Source organism: Eleutherodactylus coqui, chromosome 1 (assembly GCF_035609145.1).
Source record: "Eleutherodactylus coqui strain aEleCoq1 chromosome 1, aEleCoq1.hap1, whole genome shotgun sequence".
NCBI classification, from domain to species: domain Eukaryota; kingdom Metazoa; phylum Chordata; class Amphibia; order Anura; family Eleutherodactylidae; genus Eleutherodactylus; species Eleutherodactylus coqui.
In genome coordinates, this window is record NC_089837.1 from 327,521,059 (window position 1) to 327,541,018 (window position 19,960).

The 19,960-nt window shown below is 49.3% G+C and overlaps 2 protein-coding genes across 2 annotated transcripts in view; both read left to right on the forward strand.

Annotated features, from left to right (window-relative positions):
- The first annotated feature begins 2,003 nt into the window (after window positions 1–2,003).
- Window positions 2,004–19,960, forward strand: part of APPBP2 (amyloid beta precursor protein binding protein 2) — a 42,372-nt gene continuing 24,415 nt past the window's right edge. The window contains exon 1 of the mRNA XM_066575110.1: window positions 2,004–2,358. Coding sequence (XP_066431207.1) covers window positions 2,221–2,358 — 138 coding nt within the window. The 5' untranslated portion in view covers window positions 2,004–2,220. The remainder of the gene's footprint in view (window positions 2,359–19,960) is intronic.
- On the forward strand, window positions 5,978–11,123 carry LOC136575817 (uncharacterized). The gene is made up of 2 exons (XM_066575109.1): window positions 5,978–8,003; window positions 9,341–11,123. The coding sequence occupies exons 1-2, from the start codon at window positions 6,947–6,949 to the stop codon at window positions 10,927–10,929; spliced, it is 2,646 nt and encodes an 881-aa protein (XP_066431206.1). The 5' UTR covers window positions 5,978–6,946; the 3' UTR covers window positions 10,930–11,123.

Here is a 19,960-nt window from a genome sequence, read left to right on the forward strand (position 1 = left end):
TTCTCACGGCGGCCACCTCTGATTTGGAGCCTCACAGCATATTGACGGAACATTGAATTCCGTAACAGTTATAATGAGAAGTAGCATGCATGCAAATGTATCTGAGGGTGCGTTCACACGAACGTATATCGGCTCGGTTTTCACGCCGAGCCGATATACGTTGTCCTCGGGTGCAGGGGGGGGGGGAGGAAGGAAGAGCCAGGGCCAGGAACTGAGCTCCCGCCCCCTCTCTGCCTCCTCTCTGCCCCTCTGCACTATTTGCAATGAGAGGAGGTGGGACAGGGCGGGGCTAAAGTCTGTGAATTAGCCCCGCCCCCGTCCCACCTCTCCCCATTGCAAATAGTGCAGAGGGGCGGAGAGGAGGCAGAGAGGGGGCGGGAGCCTCAGTTCCTGGCCCTGGCTCTTCTATCCCCCCCCTGCACCAGAGGACAACGTATATCGGCTCGGCGTGAAAACCGAGCCGATATACGTTCGTGTGAACGCACCCTGAGTCTGATTGCATTTTGGTCATTCTCTAATACACTTCTGGTTTATTCACATCATAATGGTACAGATATAGTTGGACATGACGCATCAATACATATGTACTCCCCCAACATCATAACAACTCATGATTGGCTTAGTATGTAATGATTCTAATGATTAGCATATGTTAACACCTCAGTTGTATGCCGCTACCAAACACGTCACCTCTAACTAGATGAGAACAAACCACACTTTGGGCTACTTCACACGTGCTGTTTTCGTGGCCGGACGATATACGCTACGATGTGAGGAGTAAAAACTCGTGAACGGGCGCACAAATCTAATGTTTATGAACTTGTTCAGACAGCATGGGCCCCGGTGCATATATACCGAGGCTGCCATGCTGTTGAGCCTTCCCTTCCCTCCCCCTCGCCGACTCTCCTCCTCACTCCTCCCCATCTGCTTACTGCAGTGGGAGGGGCGGGACAGGGGCAGAGCTAAGCACCGCCCCATCCCGCTTCCTCCCATTGCTGGCTGCAGACAAGGGGTGGGAGCTTAGCTCTGCCCCCTCCCATTGCAAACAGCCAGAGAGGAGGAGAGAAGAGGTAGCGAGTTTAACAGTTACACTTCTCGGGACGCTGTCATTGGCTCCCATAGGAGTCCATGCAGCGGCCAACGTATTCTGGCCCAAAAGATAGTTCCAGGACTATCTTTTGGGCCCGACATAAAACGCCCGGCGCTATATTGGCTGGCCAGGCACATTTATGTTGCGGGAATACGGCCATGTGATCTGATGCATTGGAATCCAATGCAGTGTATATCGGCTGACTGTGAAAACGGCGGGCTAATATGCGCTCATGTGAAAGAGCCCTTTATACTGTGTTCATTATCCAAGTAGCTTTTCCTTATCAGTGTATGAGGTCCCAGTGTTCCCCCCAGACAGGTTTCCCATGAGAAAGGTGCGGAGTGTAATTCAACATGTTTTTTCACATATATTGTGTTCTACCAGCCTGCTGAAGAGTTCTATGTAGTCTCAAAAGCTTGTTCTGTCAACACCATTTCTTTGTTGGCCAAAGGTATTATCTCTGCACGATTTTTTTCTTTGAGACCAATGACCTTTTACTTTTCTTAGTGACGTCGCTTTTTACATACTTCAAAATTATGGAGATTTGTGTAAAAAAGTAAAAGACGAAAAAAGTTTAGCTCTTGCCAAATCCTTTATTTTGGGGTAGAATTTAGGAGCCTTTTGTATATCAAAAGCCACCATATTACAAGCTAGATCTTATAAGACTGCTGTCGGCCACTACAGGAGGTGTTTAGACTAAAGGATGTACAATGATGTCTGACTACACATTCCAGAGCTCCAGCTGACTATTCCGCATCTACTTCCGGTGGATGCTCCTCACAAATGCCGGAAGCAGCAGGCTCGCGCAGCTCAGCAGCAGAGCAGGCCGCGTCACACCCCACGTGACCGTCCTGTCATCAGCTCATCCCGGACACTCCCCTTACGCTTCGGCTCCTGTGCGGGATGACGTCATTACCGTCGCCGCTCAAGTTCAGCGATGAAGGCGATGTAGAAAGCGGACTGCCCGCCTGTAACAATACATAAGAGCGGCCGCCGCATGCCAGTGGTGGGGAGCCGCGGGCCGGGCAGTCACAGCAGCGCTACTACTACTGCCTGTACGTGAGCAGCAAGCAGGGGGCGCTGTAGCCGCAGAGCAGGGAGGCGGCGGTGAGCTCTGGCCGCCGGGGAACATGGCAGCGGTGGAGCTGGAATGGATCCCGGAGACTCTGTACAACACGGCGATCTCCGCAGTGGTGGACAACTACAGCCGAGCCCGCAGGGACATCCGCAGCCTGCCGGAGAACATCCAGTTCGACGTGTACTACAAGGTGACAGCGGCTGTCTACCGGTCTGTACTGCGGCCCTTCCTGCCGGATTAGCGGATGTCTGGCTGCACCCTCCTGTGGGGTTGACCCCTCACAATGCTCACTCTATATGGCCTATGGCTGCTCTCGCATGAGCTGCTGGGAGAGCGCGGTGTTTATGTAGTGTTTTAGGCTGCTGTCGTCGCACGGGGTTGTCGAAAACGCCACGATTTTTATGGGCGGTCTTGATCGCGGTGTACGGTGGTCCGCACCGCTGAGATGCGTGAAGCGCCACAGTAGACAGCGCTCAAAAATCGTGCTGTTTGAAAACGCAGCGTTTGAGCGCTGGTCTGCGAGGCGCCATTGATATCAATGCGTAGTGCCGTGATGACCGCGGTGCTCAAAACGCCGCGGTAAAAAGTGTGTGTGTGTGTGTGTGCGAAAATGCTGCTTGAAATTGTGCTTTGTTTTTTAACCCCGATTTTTGAGTGGCATCTTACAACGTGTTTGTCAGCACTTTTTAACGCACCCATCATGGTGACGGGTGATGAAGTGTGCTAAAGCACTCGAAAATGGAGCGGGCAACGCTCGTGAATCTGCGTTAGAAACGCAGCGTTTGAGCGCAGGCCTGCAAGGCCGCATTGGAATCAATGGGAGCGCTGTACCCCCCCCCCCCCCCCCCCCTTCCCACTGGTAGCATAGTAAACTGCATATAACATGTGGTGTAGTGTACTTACTGTGCGTTTTTTTTTTGTTTTTTTTTATTTTATTTTATTTATTTTTTTAAAGTGTGAAATAAGCGCTAAAACACAGAAAATGCGACATGCATGTAAAATACGCGGTGCAAAAACGCTAGTGTGAGAGGTCCAATAGAAGGCATGGAGGCCCTGTGCGCTTATTATGCATGCAGGAAAGACGCAATTAAAAAAATGCTGAGTAAGAGCGGCACTAAAGGGATTTTCCAGGCAAATTGTATGAATGACCTAAGGATAGATAGTCGCGCGGGGATCCCCAGCGATCAGCTGATCATCTGGCCCGCTGTCATTGGTTTAGCAGAGTCAGAGGGCTTCACGCCTGTTGGAATCAGGGGGAGCGCTGCTTCTACTACACTCCCACCTCTGTCACCAGGGTCATACATGGAGGTGTAGTAGAGGGGCGGCGCTCCCCCTGATCCAACGGGCGTGAAGCCCTCTATGACTCTCGCCTCCTACACTAATGACCACTTCAGGCCCCACCACACTGACAGCAGGTGGGACGATCAGCTGATCACTGGGGGGCCTAGGTGATCAGGTACTTTAAAGAGTACCTGCACACTCAGAATACTGGTGACGTCATAAGTATTGATCAGTGGGCCCCCTGCTGATCACTGAGGGGGCTGCAGCTCACCCAGCACTGTGCCTCCCGCCAATGTTCACTTTTGTGCTTCTGGCAGCTGCGGACAGCCTCATAAAGGTGTCTAGGAAGCTCTTTAGGGTCACACGGGGGAAACGGAATCTGTCTGTAACAGAGCCGGTGACCCTGCGTACCTGAACTTACTGCGCAATACAGGTTTGAGTTTTTGTTTTGTTTTTCAATTTTAGTTAATTGCGTATGGGCTGCGGGTCAGACTGCCTCCATTGACTTCTGTGGAGACGGTCCGCAGCTAAATATAGAATGCTACAATATTTTTCCTTTGCTCACGGAATACGCAGTTCATATCTGCAAGTACAAGCGAAAGTGCATGCTTTTCAATGCCTGCTGCAGATGCCAGCTGTGAATTCCGCAATTGGAATCCGTCCATGTGAGCCTTGCCTTATAGGGGGACACAAACTGTTATCACAGTTACTGCTGAAGATTAGAGGCTCCTGTCACTCAGTTATGAAGGAGATGCCTTCCTGATTGTATACTTATGGGCTGTAGCTTATTCAGGTGAATGTACAGAGTAATGATGAGAACAGTGTCTTCCCTGCAGGCAGAGATGGTACTGGCTCTAGCTGCTCATGTGATGTGCTAATGTGTCATGAAATTGAGGTCACAGAATAGAGGTAGAGAAAGCGGGTGCAAATCTCAAGTACATCCCCAGCAGTCCCATGGAAACGAATGGAGTGATAGTGCGCAGTGTGAGCTTCGACCTGTTAGGGCTCATGTCCACGGGCAAAATAAGAATGAAAATCCACAGCAGATTTTAACTCTTCTCCTGCCCGCGGATCCGCACCTCATAGGGATGCATTGACCACCCGCGGGGTAGATAAATACCCGCGGATGGTCAATAAAAGTGATTTAAAAAAAAATGGAGCATGAAAAAATCCGGACCATGCTCCATTTTCGTGCGGGGCTCGTGCGGGCTTCTATTGAAGCCTATGGAAGCCGTCCAGATCCGCGGGAGACAAAAATCAGATTTTACTCACCCGCTCCGGTTCTTCTCTTCGCCGCGGCGCCATCTTCTCTCAGTCGCGGCCGGATCATTTTGCTTCGGGACGGCGTATGAGCAGGTCACGTCACCGACGTCATCATGCGCATCCGCCGGGCCGAAGAATGAAGATCCGGCCGCGACGCAGAGAAGATGGCGCCGCAGCGAAGGAAGTATCCGGAGCGGGCGGGAGGTAAGTTTATTCTTATTTATTGTTATTTTCAGCCCTCATGTCCGCTGGGCAGGAGGGACCTGCTCCGGATTCTCCATGGAGAATCCGGAGCGGGCCTGATTTTCCCCGTGGACATGAGGCCTTATGGGGGTATTTAGGACCTCAGCTGTTGCACTCCCACTGACCGGATGCTTCTCACCTGTCTTGTCTGTAGGTGTGCCTTATTTTCATGGGGTAACCCCTTTAATCGACTAATTAACTTCACTTTAGCCTGACTGATGTCGGAGCCTTCTTACCCGGGCTGATTAATCCTTCAGTTTTCCGTATCCAGTGGGAAACTAACGATTGTCATTTAGTGTAAATGTCTGCCCCGACTGACTGAACGACCAATGAGAATTGGTTGGCTGCTTGGTCCTCATTCAGTTCATGTAGACCGAAAACTGACCACTGGATCGGCCCGTGTGAACAGGCAGGTGTTCCTTTATGAGTGACTGCCTGTTTACTGTGAAAGATCAGGCAGGTCTGTGTAAGAGCGCAGGAAGGATCCTCGCAGGGACTAGCTTCGGTCAGCTGACTGACGCCCCCGTACCTGACTGACTCGGGGTGTGATCTGTCACGGGGAGCTGTTGGTATACAGAGATGATGCTGACTACCCTGACGCTCCAGCTTTGTGATGGTTTTGTGGCCAGTTGCAGTCTCCCAGCTGCTGCGGAGGACTGTGTACTTGTGATGGATTGTTCTGGCTATTGCAGTGGGTCACAGACGGGTCACTTGTCAGGACTGCTGGGTCATCTGATGTTCTGCTCAAGCAGCTATTCTCTGTGTAAGCAGGAGGGGATTTCTATTGGCACACGGCTATTTGTTACTATCTAAATGAGATTCTGCTCTCCAAAATTTGAGGGGGGGGGGAGGGACTTTTTGACGTTTTTGAAATGATACAATTCTGACCACAGTTACCCTGCCCAGCCACACACCTCCAGCCACAGACATATTTGTATTGCAGAATCTGGAGCGGGCATACGCCTCCGCGTTCTGCAGCAAATACCGTCAGCATGCCATGGGAATGCGTTTTTCCAGAGCGTCATCCCGACGGCCCCATTACATATGGAGGTTGCCCTCTGACCCAGGTAGGGACAGGAAGAGTTTAAAAGCACCTCCCTTTCCACCCATGCTTCAGTGTCTTCCTGTCCCTACGGTGGGACAGAGGAGCAGCTCCAGAGCTGCAGGAGATAGGAAGCTGCGGAGGCAAGAAGACTTACCGCAAAGAAATACTTACCGCACGCTGTGCGGCCCCCCTGGAGGGGTAGAGGTCGGGGCCGCACACTCAAGAGTCCCTGCATCCCCGACCTGCGCTGCCGACGGAGCCGTCAGTCGCCCAGTAGCGCTGGTCTCCCTCGCGCGGATCGCATGTTCGGGCCGCCGCTGCTGTGATGGGATAGTTCCTCCTGGCAGGGGAACGGCAGCGGCGGCCTCCCTGGACCTCGGGCGCATAGCGGTGACGTCATCCGGCGTGGTGACGTCACGCGCACAACGTAGGGGGCGTGGCTACCGGCGAAAACCCGGAAATAGCGCCAAATTTGAAAATCCTCCCCATAAAAGCAGGCTAAACTCCATGGAGGTTCCTGCTGACTGCCAGACAAGTGTATGTGAGTATGTCTACCCGCGACAGCTCAGCACGTGAGGGAGAGATTGACACCCTACCAACTGTAAGTAGGCTATACGCCAAAACATGCGCAAATGGTCACTTGTACAGCGGATGCATATATGTTCCCTTTCTTGTCTCCCCTCTCCCCCACTTTCATGGGTAGATGGATAAGGAGGGTCCAAAGAAAATGGACCCGAGGAAAAAATCGAAAAAATGCGTCCTCTGCAACAAAAGGCTCGAGGAGAGCTATAAAAAACCCCTATGCGAGGAGTGAGTGTATTACCGCAAGTAATGCTCCTGAATCCAACGCTTGCACTGCTATAACAGTGAATTGCTCTGCCTTCACAGATGCACGGGGAAAATTCTCGCAGAGGAGAAAGCAGCATTCAAATCCGATATCCGCTGCATGATAAGGGAAGAGCTGCAGGCTTCCATGGCGTCCCTTCCCCAGGCCCAGCCAGGTCCGTCACGGGTCCCTAAAAGACCTAGACAGACCGAGTCGGCGAGTTCGATCTCCGGTGAATCGCTGGAGCTCCTATCCGAAGGGGAATTAGAGGACCCACCGGTTCCCATAGAAGACGAGAAGAAATATTACTTCTCATCAAACGACATTGCGCACCTCATCAAGGCGGTGAGGGAAACAATGCAAATTGAGGAAGATAACCCGCCGAGAACAATCCAGGATGAGATGTTTGGCGGCCTCCGATCTAGAAGAAAGATCATGTTCCCAGTCAACCAGACGCTGCAGCAAGTGATCATAGATGAATGGCAGGAACCGGAAAAAAGGATCACTGTTCCAAAAGAGATCCGAAACCGGCTCGCATTCGCTACCGAGGACGTCCGCCTGTACAGGGAAACCCCCAAGGTGGACATCCAGATCGCAAAAGTGGCCAAGAAGACCCTCTTGCCCTTCGAGGACACCTCCCAGCTATCCGATCCGATGGATAAAAAAATCGACGGATTAATGAAGAAAGCCTGGGAGGCAACATCCCTCACCATCGAGGCTAACATAGCCTCAACCTCAGTGGCTAGATCCATGGCGCTCTGGCTAAACAGGCTAGAAGCCTCCATAAAGGATCGGGCCCCCAGAGAGGAGTTGGCCAGCTGTCTCCCCCTCTTAAAAATGGCTACCGCCTTCCTGGCTGACGCATCAGCGGAGACGGTAAGATACGGGGCAAAAACCGGAGTCCTCAGCAACTCAGCGAGAAGGGCACTATGGCTGAAGACTTGGGCCGCAGACATTACATCCAAAAATAAGCTCTGCGCCATCCCCTTCCAAGGGGAATATATGTTTGGGCCCGTCCTGGACAAAATCCTGGAAAAAGTCGGCGACAAGAGTAAAACCCTGCCTGACAGACAACCTTTCAGGAAACCATCCTTCCCGAAGAGGATGCGCCAGCCTCCTCCCGAAGTTAAAGGGAAAGGGAAGACTGGAAGATGGTCGTACCCCAAGGGAGGTCGGGGTAAGGAAGTCCAACCCTCCCCTGAACAAACAGGGGGTAGATTAGCGGGCTATCTAAGCCAGTGGCAAGGGGTAACGTCTAACCCCTGGGTACTCCGAATAATCGAAGCAGGGTACCAAATTGAATTCCACTCGCTACCCCCTAGGAGATTCCTTATAACCTCCCCGGGGTCCCTACAGGAACAAGGGAACCTCATAAAAGGCGTTCAGGAACTTAAGGACCTAGGGGTCATTACACAAGTCCCCGATTACGAAAGGGGTGAGGGATTCTATTCCCCCCTATTTCTAATAAAAAAACCGAATGGTTCCATTAGGACTATATTTAATCTTAAAGCCCTAAATCAATTTATCTCGTACAAAAAATTCAAGATGGAAACAGTAAGATCCATCGTCCCACTAATAGATCGAGATAGTGTAATGTGCACCATAGATCTTAAAGATGCATATTACCATGTCCCAATAACGGCAGCCCATCACAAGTACCTGAGGTTTGCTCTGCGGGAGGGAGACAAGATCCAACATTACCAATTCACGGCCCTTCCATTCGGAATCTCCACCGCCCCTCGGGTATTCACGAAAATCGTTATAGAGATGGTAGCCTACTTCAGGCGGAATCAGATCCGCATATTTCCGTATCTGGATGACTTTTTGTTGGTATCAAGGACGGAGAAGACCATGCGTATAGACCTATCCATGGTCTTATCCACCCTAAACAGTTTAGGGTGGATAGTTAACAAGCAGAAGTCCGACTTGAACCCTGGTACACAAAAGGTGTACCTGGGAGTATTACTAGACTCCCACATCCAGGAATCCCGGCTTCCATCATCTAGGAAGGAAGACCTCACCCAAAGAGTAAAATCCTTCTGTCAGGCTACGGCGGTTTCCATTAGAGAAACAATGAAGGTGCTGGGCATCCTGACGGCTTGCATTCAGATAGTCCCATGGGCACAGGCCCATACCCGGCAATTACAAGGATTTATCCTTGCCAACTGGGACAAACGGCAGACATCCCTGGATAAGAAGGTGAGCCTGTCCGTCCGAGTCAAAGAGTCCCTACGCTGGTGGACCTCACAGAGGAACCTAAGCAAAGGTACCTCTTGGTCACAAGAATCTACCGTACCCATCACAACAGATGCCAGCAAAACGGGATGGGGAGCCCAAGTAGCCGACCAAAATCTACAGGGGATTTGGGACCCCCAAGTAGCTAAACGCTCATCCAATTTCAGAGAACTAAGGGCAATCTGGGAAGCCCTTCAGGCGGCAGAACCCCTTATAAAAGGAAGGCATGTCAAAATCCTAACCGATAATATGACAGCTCTGTCATTTGTTCGTCACCAGGGGGGAACGCGACACCCGCACCTGCAACGACTGGCAACAGAGATACTCCGCTGGGCGGAATCCAACGTGCTGTCCCTCTCAGCGATCCACTTAAAAGGGTCCACAAACGTCGCTGCCGACTTCCTGAGCAGACAGAGCATCCATCCAGGAGAATGGGGACTGAATCAGCGAGTCTTCGACCAACTAATCTGCCAGTGGGGAGAACCGCAGATAGACCTGTTCGCCACGAAGAGAAATTCAAAGTGCCAGGACTTTTACTCGCTGAACCCCAGAGACAATCCACGCGGGGTAGACGCCCTGTCCCAAAGCTGGGACATGGACCTAGCCTACGCCTTTCCTCCCTTCCCACTGATCCCCCGCACCATCAGGAAAATCCAAACCAGCCGGGCGTCAGTCATACTAGTTGCCCCTATGTGGGACAAAAGGCCCTGGTATCCCCTGCTAAAAGCCTTGGCGATCCAGGGTCCATTCCTACTACCAGCCGTAGAAGATCTTCTCCTCCAGGGCCCACTAACATACCCAGGGGTCGAGAAATTGAAGCTAGCAGCATGGATGCTGAAAGCATGATACTGCGTGGGAAGGGACTCTCCCATAATGTAATTACTACCCTAACAAAAAGCCGTAAACCTATCACGATAGCCATCTACGATAGGATATGGAAAAAATTCACAGAATTCTGTAAAATAGAGCCAGGGAAAATCCCAGGAATTGACATTCCCGTAATCCTGGAATTTTTGCAGGCAGGCCTAGAAAAAGGCCTTAGTCCTAGAACCCTTAAAGTCCATACAGCAGCACTAGGGTCCTATCTAGATTTTCCCTTGGCAGAACACCGCTGGGTGCGTAGGTTTCTCAAAGGGGCAGAACGGCTTCGACCCTTTGTTAGAGAAACCTTTCCTACCTGGGACCTAAATATAGTCTTAACTAGCTTTTGCCAATCCCCCTTCGAACCCCTCTCACAACTCTCCTTGAGGCTGCTCACACTAAAAGTTACCCTTTTAGTTGCCATAACATCGGCTCGGAGAATAGGGGAATTGCAAGCATTACAGTGTATTGAACCATACATGGTAATACAAGACGACAGGATTACCTTCAAACTAGACCCAGCCTTCCTTCCGAAGGTAGTGTCAAAATTTCATAGGGAGCAGACGATCACTCTGCCCTCCTTCTGTCAAAATCCCCGTAACGAGAAAGAGAGAGAATTTCATAACCTAGACGTTAGGAGAGCTGTTCTAGCGTACCTAGAGGCCACCCGCTCTTTCCGTAAAAATAATAACCTCTTCATTCAATTTCAGGGGCCGGCAAAAGGAAAGACGGCAACTAAGAGCACCATCGCGAGGTGGATCAAGACCGCCATCCAAGAGGCATATAAAGCCAGGGGTCTCGACCCTCCGGGAAAAATTAGAGCTCACTCCACTCGCTCTCTTTCCTCCTCTTGGGCAGAAAAAGGCCAGGCGTCTGCCGAGCAGATCTGCAAGGCGGCGACCTGGTCGAGTATACATACATTTACCCGACATTACAGGGTTAACGTCCAGTCGGACAAAGACCTGAGTTACGGACGTAAAGTCCTTCAGGCAGTAGTCCCACCCTAGGGCCACGTATAATTTGGTATACTCCATATGTAATGGGGCCGTCGGGATGACGCTCTGGAAGGACACGGATTACTTACCGGTAGTCCCTTTTCCAGGAGTCATCACGACGGCCCATAGTTCCCTCCCCTTTAAGAATAATTTATGTTCTTCAAATGTAAATATGACCGAATAAAGGTAAAATTTGGTTTAGTAAACATTGTCCACCGTAATGATTTATAAGTCACTGAAGCATGGGTGGAAAGGGAGGTGCTTTTAAACTCTTCCTGTCCCTACCTGGGTCAGAGGGCAACCTCCATATGTAATGGGGCCGTCGTGATGACTCCTGGAAAAGGGACTACCGGTAAGTAATCCGTGTCCTTTTTTTTTCTTCCCCCCCCCCCCCCCCCCTGCACACGAGTGGAAATCGACTGCGATTTTTCTACTCACCCAGGAAATACCACAGCATGCTCTATTTTAGTGCGGTGTCTGCATGGATGACTTCCATTGAAGTCAGTGGAAGCCGTCCAACATGCAGCCTGTCCGCAATTAACATTGCGGACAGCTTGCAGTTTCTACGTAATCTAGCGCCGGTGCGGGAAAATCTGTACTGCGCATGTTCGACCGCGAGCCGTCCGGACCATCCGCAGTACAGATTTAGAAGAAAAAGACAGGTATGCGGGCCGGGCACAGGGTCTGACTCCTCTGCGGGATCCTGCGTTTGGAATCCGACCCGGTCGTGTGCAGCCAGCCTAAATCTGGCAGTAATTGTACGGACCCATAGAATAAAGTTATCAGGTCATTATTGTAGTAGTATGTGCGCCTTAGAAATAAGACGCACCCAAAGATGGCGGAATTGCTTTAAAAATTATTCCCATTCCACTACACTTAAAATTTTTTTTTTTTGTTTTTCAATACATTATATGGTAATTAAATAGTACTATTGAAAAATACAACTCGGCCCGCAAAACACAAGCCCTCATACAGCGACGTCGATGGATACATAAAAGTTAAATTTTTTTTTTTTTTAAAAGAGGCAAGGAAAAACTGAAACGGGAAGGGAGGTAGGGAGGGGTGGCTGTGCCCTTAAGGGGTTAACTACATATGTTTTTTTGCGGTGGTCCACTGTATAAGAAATGCGCCAGCTGCACCGTACACCCAAAGCTGGCTTCACTGCATCTGTGTGCCCAGACTGTGTGCCCAGATTGTGGTTCTGTCTGTATTAGTCAGGCGTTGCTATAGAAAGCGCCGGCCCCGTGTCCATGAGCAGATAATCATTTCGATTCGCCGCTCGCAGCAGGCAATTCGCAGCATGCTGCAAATTGCCCCGATTCTCCGCGGTCAGCCGATCTATCAGATAGGCTGACCTGCGGAGAACCGTCTGCCGACAACTGCTCCCGGGTGGCGGCTCCTGTGGCTGATATCCGCCGCGGGATACCGCAACGCCCGTGGACAGGGGGCCTAACTCAGAAGACACAACTCGGCAGTCCTGACAGGAGACAACAACCTACCACCACCACAGAGATCCAGTGGGCTAAAGGACCTGTGGGGATGTCACTGCTGTAGGAGGAGCCACTTTGTGTGTGTGTCTTTGTGGTAATGAAGCTACTGTGAGTGTGATGTGCCACCAGAAACACTGGGACTATAATGTCCTAATTACTAGTTTACTTTGTATAGTGCACGCGTAAAAGGCAGATCATGTTCTACTTTACCACTTACTATGCATGATAGAGCCCTATTATTCTCTATGGATGAATAATAAACGCTATACATATGCAATTACATTGCGTATGTGCAGCGTTTCTACACATTGTCGCTAAGCGTCAGCACGTGATGGCGTGCGTGAGATATGCTGTCATGTGCAGTCATGACGTGGCGATACGCAGGCTTGCATGAGCCCTGTCTAAGGGATGTTGCAGGCAGTTCTGCTATTCACATGTCTGTATACTGAGTGACGGCTCTTGTAGGAATTGTATAAGTGGCCATATTGGATGTCACTTAAGTTTTTTAAGTGTATCTGAGTTTTCAATGTGTTCTAAAATAAACCAGGTTTTCCTCACCTTCTCATTTGCCCCCTGTTTAGGCTGCCTGTCCACGGGCGTTGCGAAATCCCATAGCGGATCTCCGCTGCCTGCAGATGGATCTCCACAGTCAGCCTATCTGACAGATAGGCTGACCGCGGAGAATCGCGACAATTCGCAGCATGCTGCGTATTGCCGGCCACGAGTGGAGAATCACTATCATTCTCCGCTCGTGGACAGGGGGGCTTTGCTTTCCATAGCAACACTATGGAAAGAGCTCACTGCGTTCCCCACAGCCGGATTATCGCTGCGTGGAATGCAGTGAACATTCGCCCGTGGACAGGAGCCCTTAGTGTCCATTAGTTATGATTTGTCTGGTGGTCTTCCTTATTTTTCTGTTCTGCTGTTTTTAGGCTGGGGACACATGGGACTGAATTTCAGCAGAATTCTTGCGTAATAGTCGCACCGAAAAACTGCAAGATTTCGGTGGAATAAGCACGGGTTTTTGAAGTGGTTTCGCCGTCGGCATTCTGCTGCGGTTTCCTCTACCTATAGAGAGGCCGCTGCGGAAACGAGAAAAGAATTGACATGCTGCGGAATTGAATTCCGTGCCTCGTCCATTTTGCTAACTAATCCCAGGATTAGGAGCTGGGGACGGAATTGCGCGGCAATTCCACTTTCAGGGAGGGGGCATGTAGCAAGCCTAGCATTCTGCTAGTAGTTCATGTCCTGACTTCCTTGCCCTTACTTCCCATGCTGCAATGCACTGTCTCTGGTCCATTCAGCAGGGAGGCAGTATGTGAACGTCCATCCCTCTGCTTTCCCAGGACGATCGGGCATTCAGAGACGTTCTGGCCAAAGTGTGTGTGTGTGTGTGTGTGTGTGTCTGTCTATATTCACACGCTGTAACAGCAGGAGAGGCAGAGATTGTGGAGATCGTGATCAGTGTCTGCAGAGTATTAGTGTATCTTGACGCCACCAGAAGTACAGGTGAAGCCAAGATACAAGGTGTCTGACAGGGGGTTGACGCCCCCTGTTAGTGATTGTCTGCATGCCATTGCCCCCTTTTCACGGGCTCACAGGTCCTGCTTCTGGCCCCGTGGTGACTGTAGCCAGCGTCCCTGGTGCCCCTTTCTAGCCTTCACAGCTTTTGCTACTGGCCCCGCTGTCACCTCTGCTGCTTTGTAGCCGCTCGCTGTGACACCTCCTGCCGACGGTGTGAGTATAGTGGAGCTTCAAAAAGTGCAAAGGTGAATATACATGGGGGCCCCTGCCGCCACGGCCGGCTCTGCAGCGCTCACCGATCCGTGCCTCGGAAGTGGTGACCGCTGGCGGTCAGCGGCACAGCACTGCTGTAAACTCCAGAGCGGCGCCGCTCAGCGCTGTGGCCCACAGCAGCGCCATGAACTGAACACCGACGCTCAGCACTCCGTCCCACAGCAGCGCTGTCAACTTCGCCTATCTGCTGGTCACCGCTCCTTTGCACAGCAGTACCCCTGAGTCCACGGCAGTGCCACCTGTCAGTGGCAGTGTCCCCTGCCCAGCAGCGCTCATAAGTCCCCACCGCCATCTCTCACCTTCCTCAACAGCGGACGGGCGGCAGTGGCTACAGGCAGGACTGCCAATCAGGAACAGGGGGCAGCAACTCCCTGTCAAATTCCTTGTATCCTGGCTCCACCAGTACTGGTGGCATCAAGATACACTAATACCTGTCTACAGAGCTGTCAGCCTGCAGCCTGTAAGTACACAGGAGCCGCCTGTGAAGATGGCCTTCGTCCTTGATACCACATAAGCTGTGTACCTAATGACAAAAGTGGAGTGCAAAGAAGGGGAGACCCCTAGTGGCAGCCACTTTAAATGTGGTTTACAGTGGTAAAGTAACACAATTTTTAATGCAAGTATATTACAGAAATGATGAGACTAACACAAGCCAGAAGATGAGAAGTTATCTGAGTTAGTGTCCCTTTAACTGCAATGATGCAAACTTTGAACGCATTTGATCATACCCTGAGCATACACCGAGTTATAAAGGGAAGTATCACTGTGTTCTAAGCCTGCAAATATGTAAGTAAGCAGCGTTTCAAGGCCTTTCATCATCGCAAAGTCATAGCATGAATGTACTTGTGGTTTTAAGAAACTGTTGGCCCAGTTTCTTGTGTTTATACTATCCTCATCATATTATCCTTTTTTTTTTTTTCCTCCCACGGTGAGCCTCTCTATTAGAAAATACTTCACACACGATGGACGCCCAGTTTTTGTATAAAGTGGTTTGGTTTTATTCCATAACTACCATTAAATACAGGGATAGCAAGAGAACGCGTTTCAGACCTATCTCTGGGTGCTACCCCGCAGCGGAGTATCGCTAACGATATTCCGCATCAGCCGTGAACAGGCAGACTTTCACATTCGTGTCCGTGGAGAAATAAAACAGTGTTAAATATGATACATAGTTTTATTTTTCAACGGGCACTTTACTTTGAACTTGTACTTATGTGGTAACTACCTAAAGCGCAAATCTGTTTACCTAAAACTACATTTTTGATGAAAAATCCATCTTAAGGGGCATAAACTTCTTAGACGATTTCTCATCTATTACCATGTAATCACTTCTGTAATATACTTGCATTAAAAATTTTGTTGCTTTACTACTGTAAATCACATTTGAAGTGGCTGCCACTAAGGGTCTCCCTTCTGGCTTCTCTCCAATTCACTAGTAGTAACAAGGACACAGATATTTCCATAGCAACAAGGAGAGGATCTTCACAGGCTGATCCCAAGCACACACAGGCTGCAGGCTGACAGATCTGCAGACACTGATCAGGTCTCCACAGTCTCTGCCTCCTGTTATAGCATGTGGGTATGTGCTCACATCATAGTGGCTTTACTAACCATTTGGCTAGAATGTCTCTAAATGCTTGATCATCCTCTGATTGCAGAGGGGAGGGCATTCACATACTGCCTCCCTGCAGATTGGACCAGAGACAGTGTAATGCAAGATGGAAGGTTGGCGCAAAGAAGTGCAGTACAGTGGGAAACCTCGCATCACACTCGGGTGCAAGTGTTTTCCGGCCCATTGAAAACAATGGATGAGGTGTTTTGAAGGAATGCCCAATGATGGGACGGGCCACGTTTAGTTTTGTTTTTTCCTTGCACCGCGATGTGGGAAAAAAATCGCTCATGTAATTGGCCCCACTGCCAATTCAATGGTCTCCTTCCCTTCTGCAAAGTTTTCACTCCAGCGATGTTGCGTGAAAAATAATCGTGGCAAGTCCTATCTTTTTGCATATTTGCATCTTTTTTTTTTTTTTGTTGCCCATGTTTCCCTATGGAGCCTTTGTTACATCGTAAAGCACAAACTTGTGATTTTCGTTCAATGTGTTTTTAGCAATGTCTTATGAAAATTGAAAATGTTTTTGCGAGAAAAAGCAGCGCTGATGCACCAAAGTCATGTGAACAAACTTGATTATACTGCATCGTTTCTCGCGGCGATTGCCTGTGTGAAGGAGCCCTAAATCTTCTGATTCCGTGTATTTCAATTCCATGAGTGTCATAGAAAATCAAGATTTTGTAAGGAAGTGTCATGGAAAAAAACCCTGTATGAACCGTGATCTATTAATGGGGGGCATGAAGTGATCAGTTCATTACACGTACAAGTGGACTTTATTTCTTTTATGTTATTAATGAAAAGTGGTATTAATCTTTGTATAGTGCCAACTTGTTCCGCAGTGCTTTCAAAGCATCGGGGGAGCACAAGACAAGAATTACATGTGCTATACAATTTGAAGAGACTGCTTGGGGTACCAGGGCTTATGGTATTTAATTAGGAAACTGTGTGTGTGTGTGTGTGATAAGGAGGTACGGGCAGAAAATGTATATGATGGGCAAAGTGGGTGCTGGCCATAAGATGGCTCACACGTTTAGTTGGAGAGGCATATGCTTTGTACTCGGATGATACTCATATGGTGTCAGATGGTGATGGTCTGTCCTCAGAATAGTCCTCAATAGAAGGTCATCAGTTCAGGAGGCAGACAACCCCTTTTAATAAAGATCCCTCAAGTTGGTTGTTAGTAAACTACAGCCGCTTTATATGCCGTGCTGTGTATTTTACATTGTATCGTTTCCACTAATATCCATTGGCGCTATCAAGAAATGATCATGTTTAACCAACCAACCATCTAGCGTGGTGTAGAGCCTCCTAAAGCGTGCAGTGGAATCCCAGCAATGTGTCGGCTCTGATGACACGGCAGCGTTAGATTGTCCGCTGTGATATTGATCTTTCTAAGCCAGCACATATGACCTAAAACTGTCGCCTGTGAGATGTTTCCGGATAGCTGTGTGTTCTGTCCTGCGCTGTCATTAGTAGGTACTAGAAAGCTGACAGTGTGCCGATGAGGTCACATGCTGGGGGCACACGGGGCCAGACTTGTCACCACAAGTGGTGGCGATGGGTGAAGTAATCTACTGCAGCAATATCAGCAAAATATTCAACAGCTAATAAGGCTTTTTTTCTTATTTATTTACCAGCTTTGACATCTTCTATTCTGAGGTGCTCTCACATTACTGCATTTATTAAAAAAAAACAAAAAAAAAAAACTTTTTAAAAAAATCTATCTTGTGTATTTTTGAGCAATAAAAATGCAAAAAAACAAGTTGATTTTGCAGCTTTTTTTTCACCCCTTTTTTTCCCCCTCATAGCAACCAACGTGTTAATGCAGTTGGGGTTGTGTGTGTTTATTTTTTTTTTTTCCCCCCCAGCCCAATTCACTTCAATGGGCAAAATATGCATGACATACAAGGCAAAGCGCCGAATACCACGCAGTGTGGGCCCTATACGGTTGTATATGCAACACTGTCCATATGGTGGTTTCAGTTTTCTAAAGCAGAACGGATAGTTAAAAATAAAATAAAAAGGCCACGCGCAGTACATTTTCAGCCATATGTGGTCTCTGCGGGCAGATCTGCTATTTACAAGTACCATAGCGGCCATGGACATGAGGCCTCACAGAGTGCATCCTGCTTCAAAACTACTGTGCCCAATGCCACAAACCATGCCAGCAGAAAGTATGCCATCGCTTCTGGCATCAGTTTCCCCCTAGTAGCACTACCATACCAGTGAGAAATAACCTGCAGCTGAACATCTGGGTTGCAGCCTGTAAATAAAATTATGTAACAAAATCCCACAGTCATTTTTCTCCCAAGAGTGATTTAAAGGGGTTGTCCCGCGGCAGCAAGTGGGGTTATACACTTCTGTATGGCCATATTAATGCACTTTGTAATATACATCGTGCATTAAATATGAGCCATACAGAAGTTATTAACTTACCTGCTCCGTTGCTAGCGTCCCCCGTCTCCATGGCTCCGACTAATTTCAGCGTCTAATCGCCCAATTAGACGCGCTTGCGCAGAAGGGTCTTCTCCCTTCTGGTCGGTCTGGGTACGAGCGGCGTTCTGGCTCCGCCCCCTTCTACGCATCATCGCATAGCTCCGCCCCGTCATGTGTGCCGATTCCAGCCAATCAGGAGGCTGGAATCGGCAATGGACCGCACAGAGCCTACGGTGCATCGTGGGTGAAGATCCCGGCGGCCATCTTGGAGGAAAAGAAGGAAGAAGTTGCAGAGAGGGGATTCGGGTAAGTAAAGTTTTTTTTTTTTTTTAAATTTCAACACATCCCTTGGGTTTGTGCTGCGCTGAACAGGGGGGCCTATGCAAAAAAAAAACCCGTTTCGGCGCGGGGCAACCCCTTTAACTATTTTATTTATTCTTTAAATGCAGCATTTCTGATTTTTTTTTTTTCTTTTTTTTTTTTTTTTCCCTCCCTCCTGGCATCTTTACCCTAACAAAAACGGGTGTTAGACCAATCATCTTTTGCCTGATGGATTTGTGTGGTTTGTTTTGGCAAGCCATAAATGCTTAGGCCGCTCTTACACACGTCCTCAAAACGCCGCATTCTAAATCGCAGCATTTCAACGTGATTTATGTTTTTTGAAGAAATGCAGCAGTTTTTGCAAAAAAACAAAGTCCAAACCTGTTTGTTGCAGTTTTTACCAGAGCCGATTCATCCCATGTGGCGCACCCATATGGGTCTACTGTGGGAAAAGCATACACTTGTCTTACCCAGGTTTCCGTCTGAGGAGCAGTGATCCAGCTACAATATCTGGTTGTGTTTATGCATCCACCATGCTGTATCTTTACGTATGAACCATCAAGATTTACAGTGAATTTCATCCCTTTTGCATTCTGTTTTTACTATGTGGGATTATTTTGCCCCTGGTTTCTGTTTGTTATTTTGACAGATCTGTTGTATGCAAAGTACTGGTTTTTGTTTTCTCATGGCAGCCTCAATAGACTAAAGACCCATTTAGACACAACGATTATCGCTCAAAATTTGCTCAAAAGCTGTCTTTTGAGCGATAATCATTGTGTAACTGCACTGACATCATGCCGTTTTTGTTAAGCTGTCACTCACTGTTGTCTTTCAAGCAAGCTGAGAGATCAGCCTGATCAGGGAATTACAGCTGATACTTGTTTCAGCTGTATCCCGCTTCCTGAACACAGGTTGGGTATGAAGAACAAAGCGGTCCAGCTGTGTTCTCTATACCTGCACGGAGCGATCGGCTGTATAACAGCCGGGCACTCTGAGCAGAGAAGAGCTGGATGCAGAAGACAAGCGGGGACACTCGGCTTGTCTTCTGCATTCTCCACTCGCAGCGCGAGGTCATCCCTCATCTTGAGAGATCATCTTGCACTGTAAATGACACAACGATTATTGCTCAAAGGACATCACGAAATCTCGTGCGGCCATCAAACTGCGGCATGTCCTATTTTTGTGCTCTGCGAGCCCCGCACAGAAACGTCACGCAGCCGGCGGCTCCGGTCTGCGCATGCGCCGGCTGCCCGGCAGCCGGCACATGAAAGAGCCGGGGCCGCCGGGTGCGGGTGATTACGCGCTCATCCCCGCAGGCGCTCGGGTCGGGTCCCGCGGCGAGAATTCTCGCAGCTGGATCCGACCCGCTCGTCTGCAGGCCCCCTTTCTG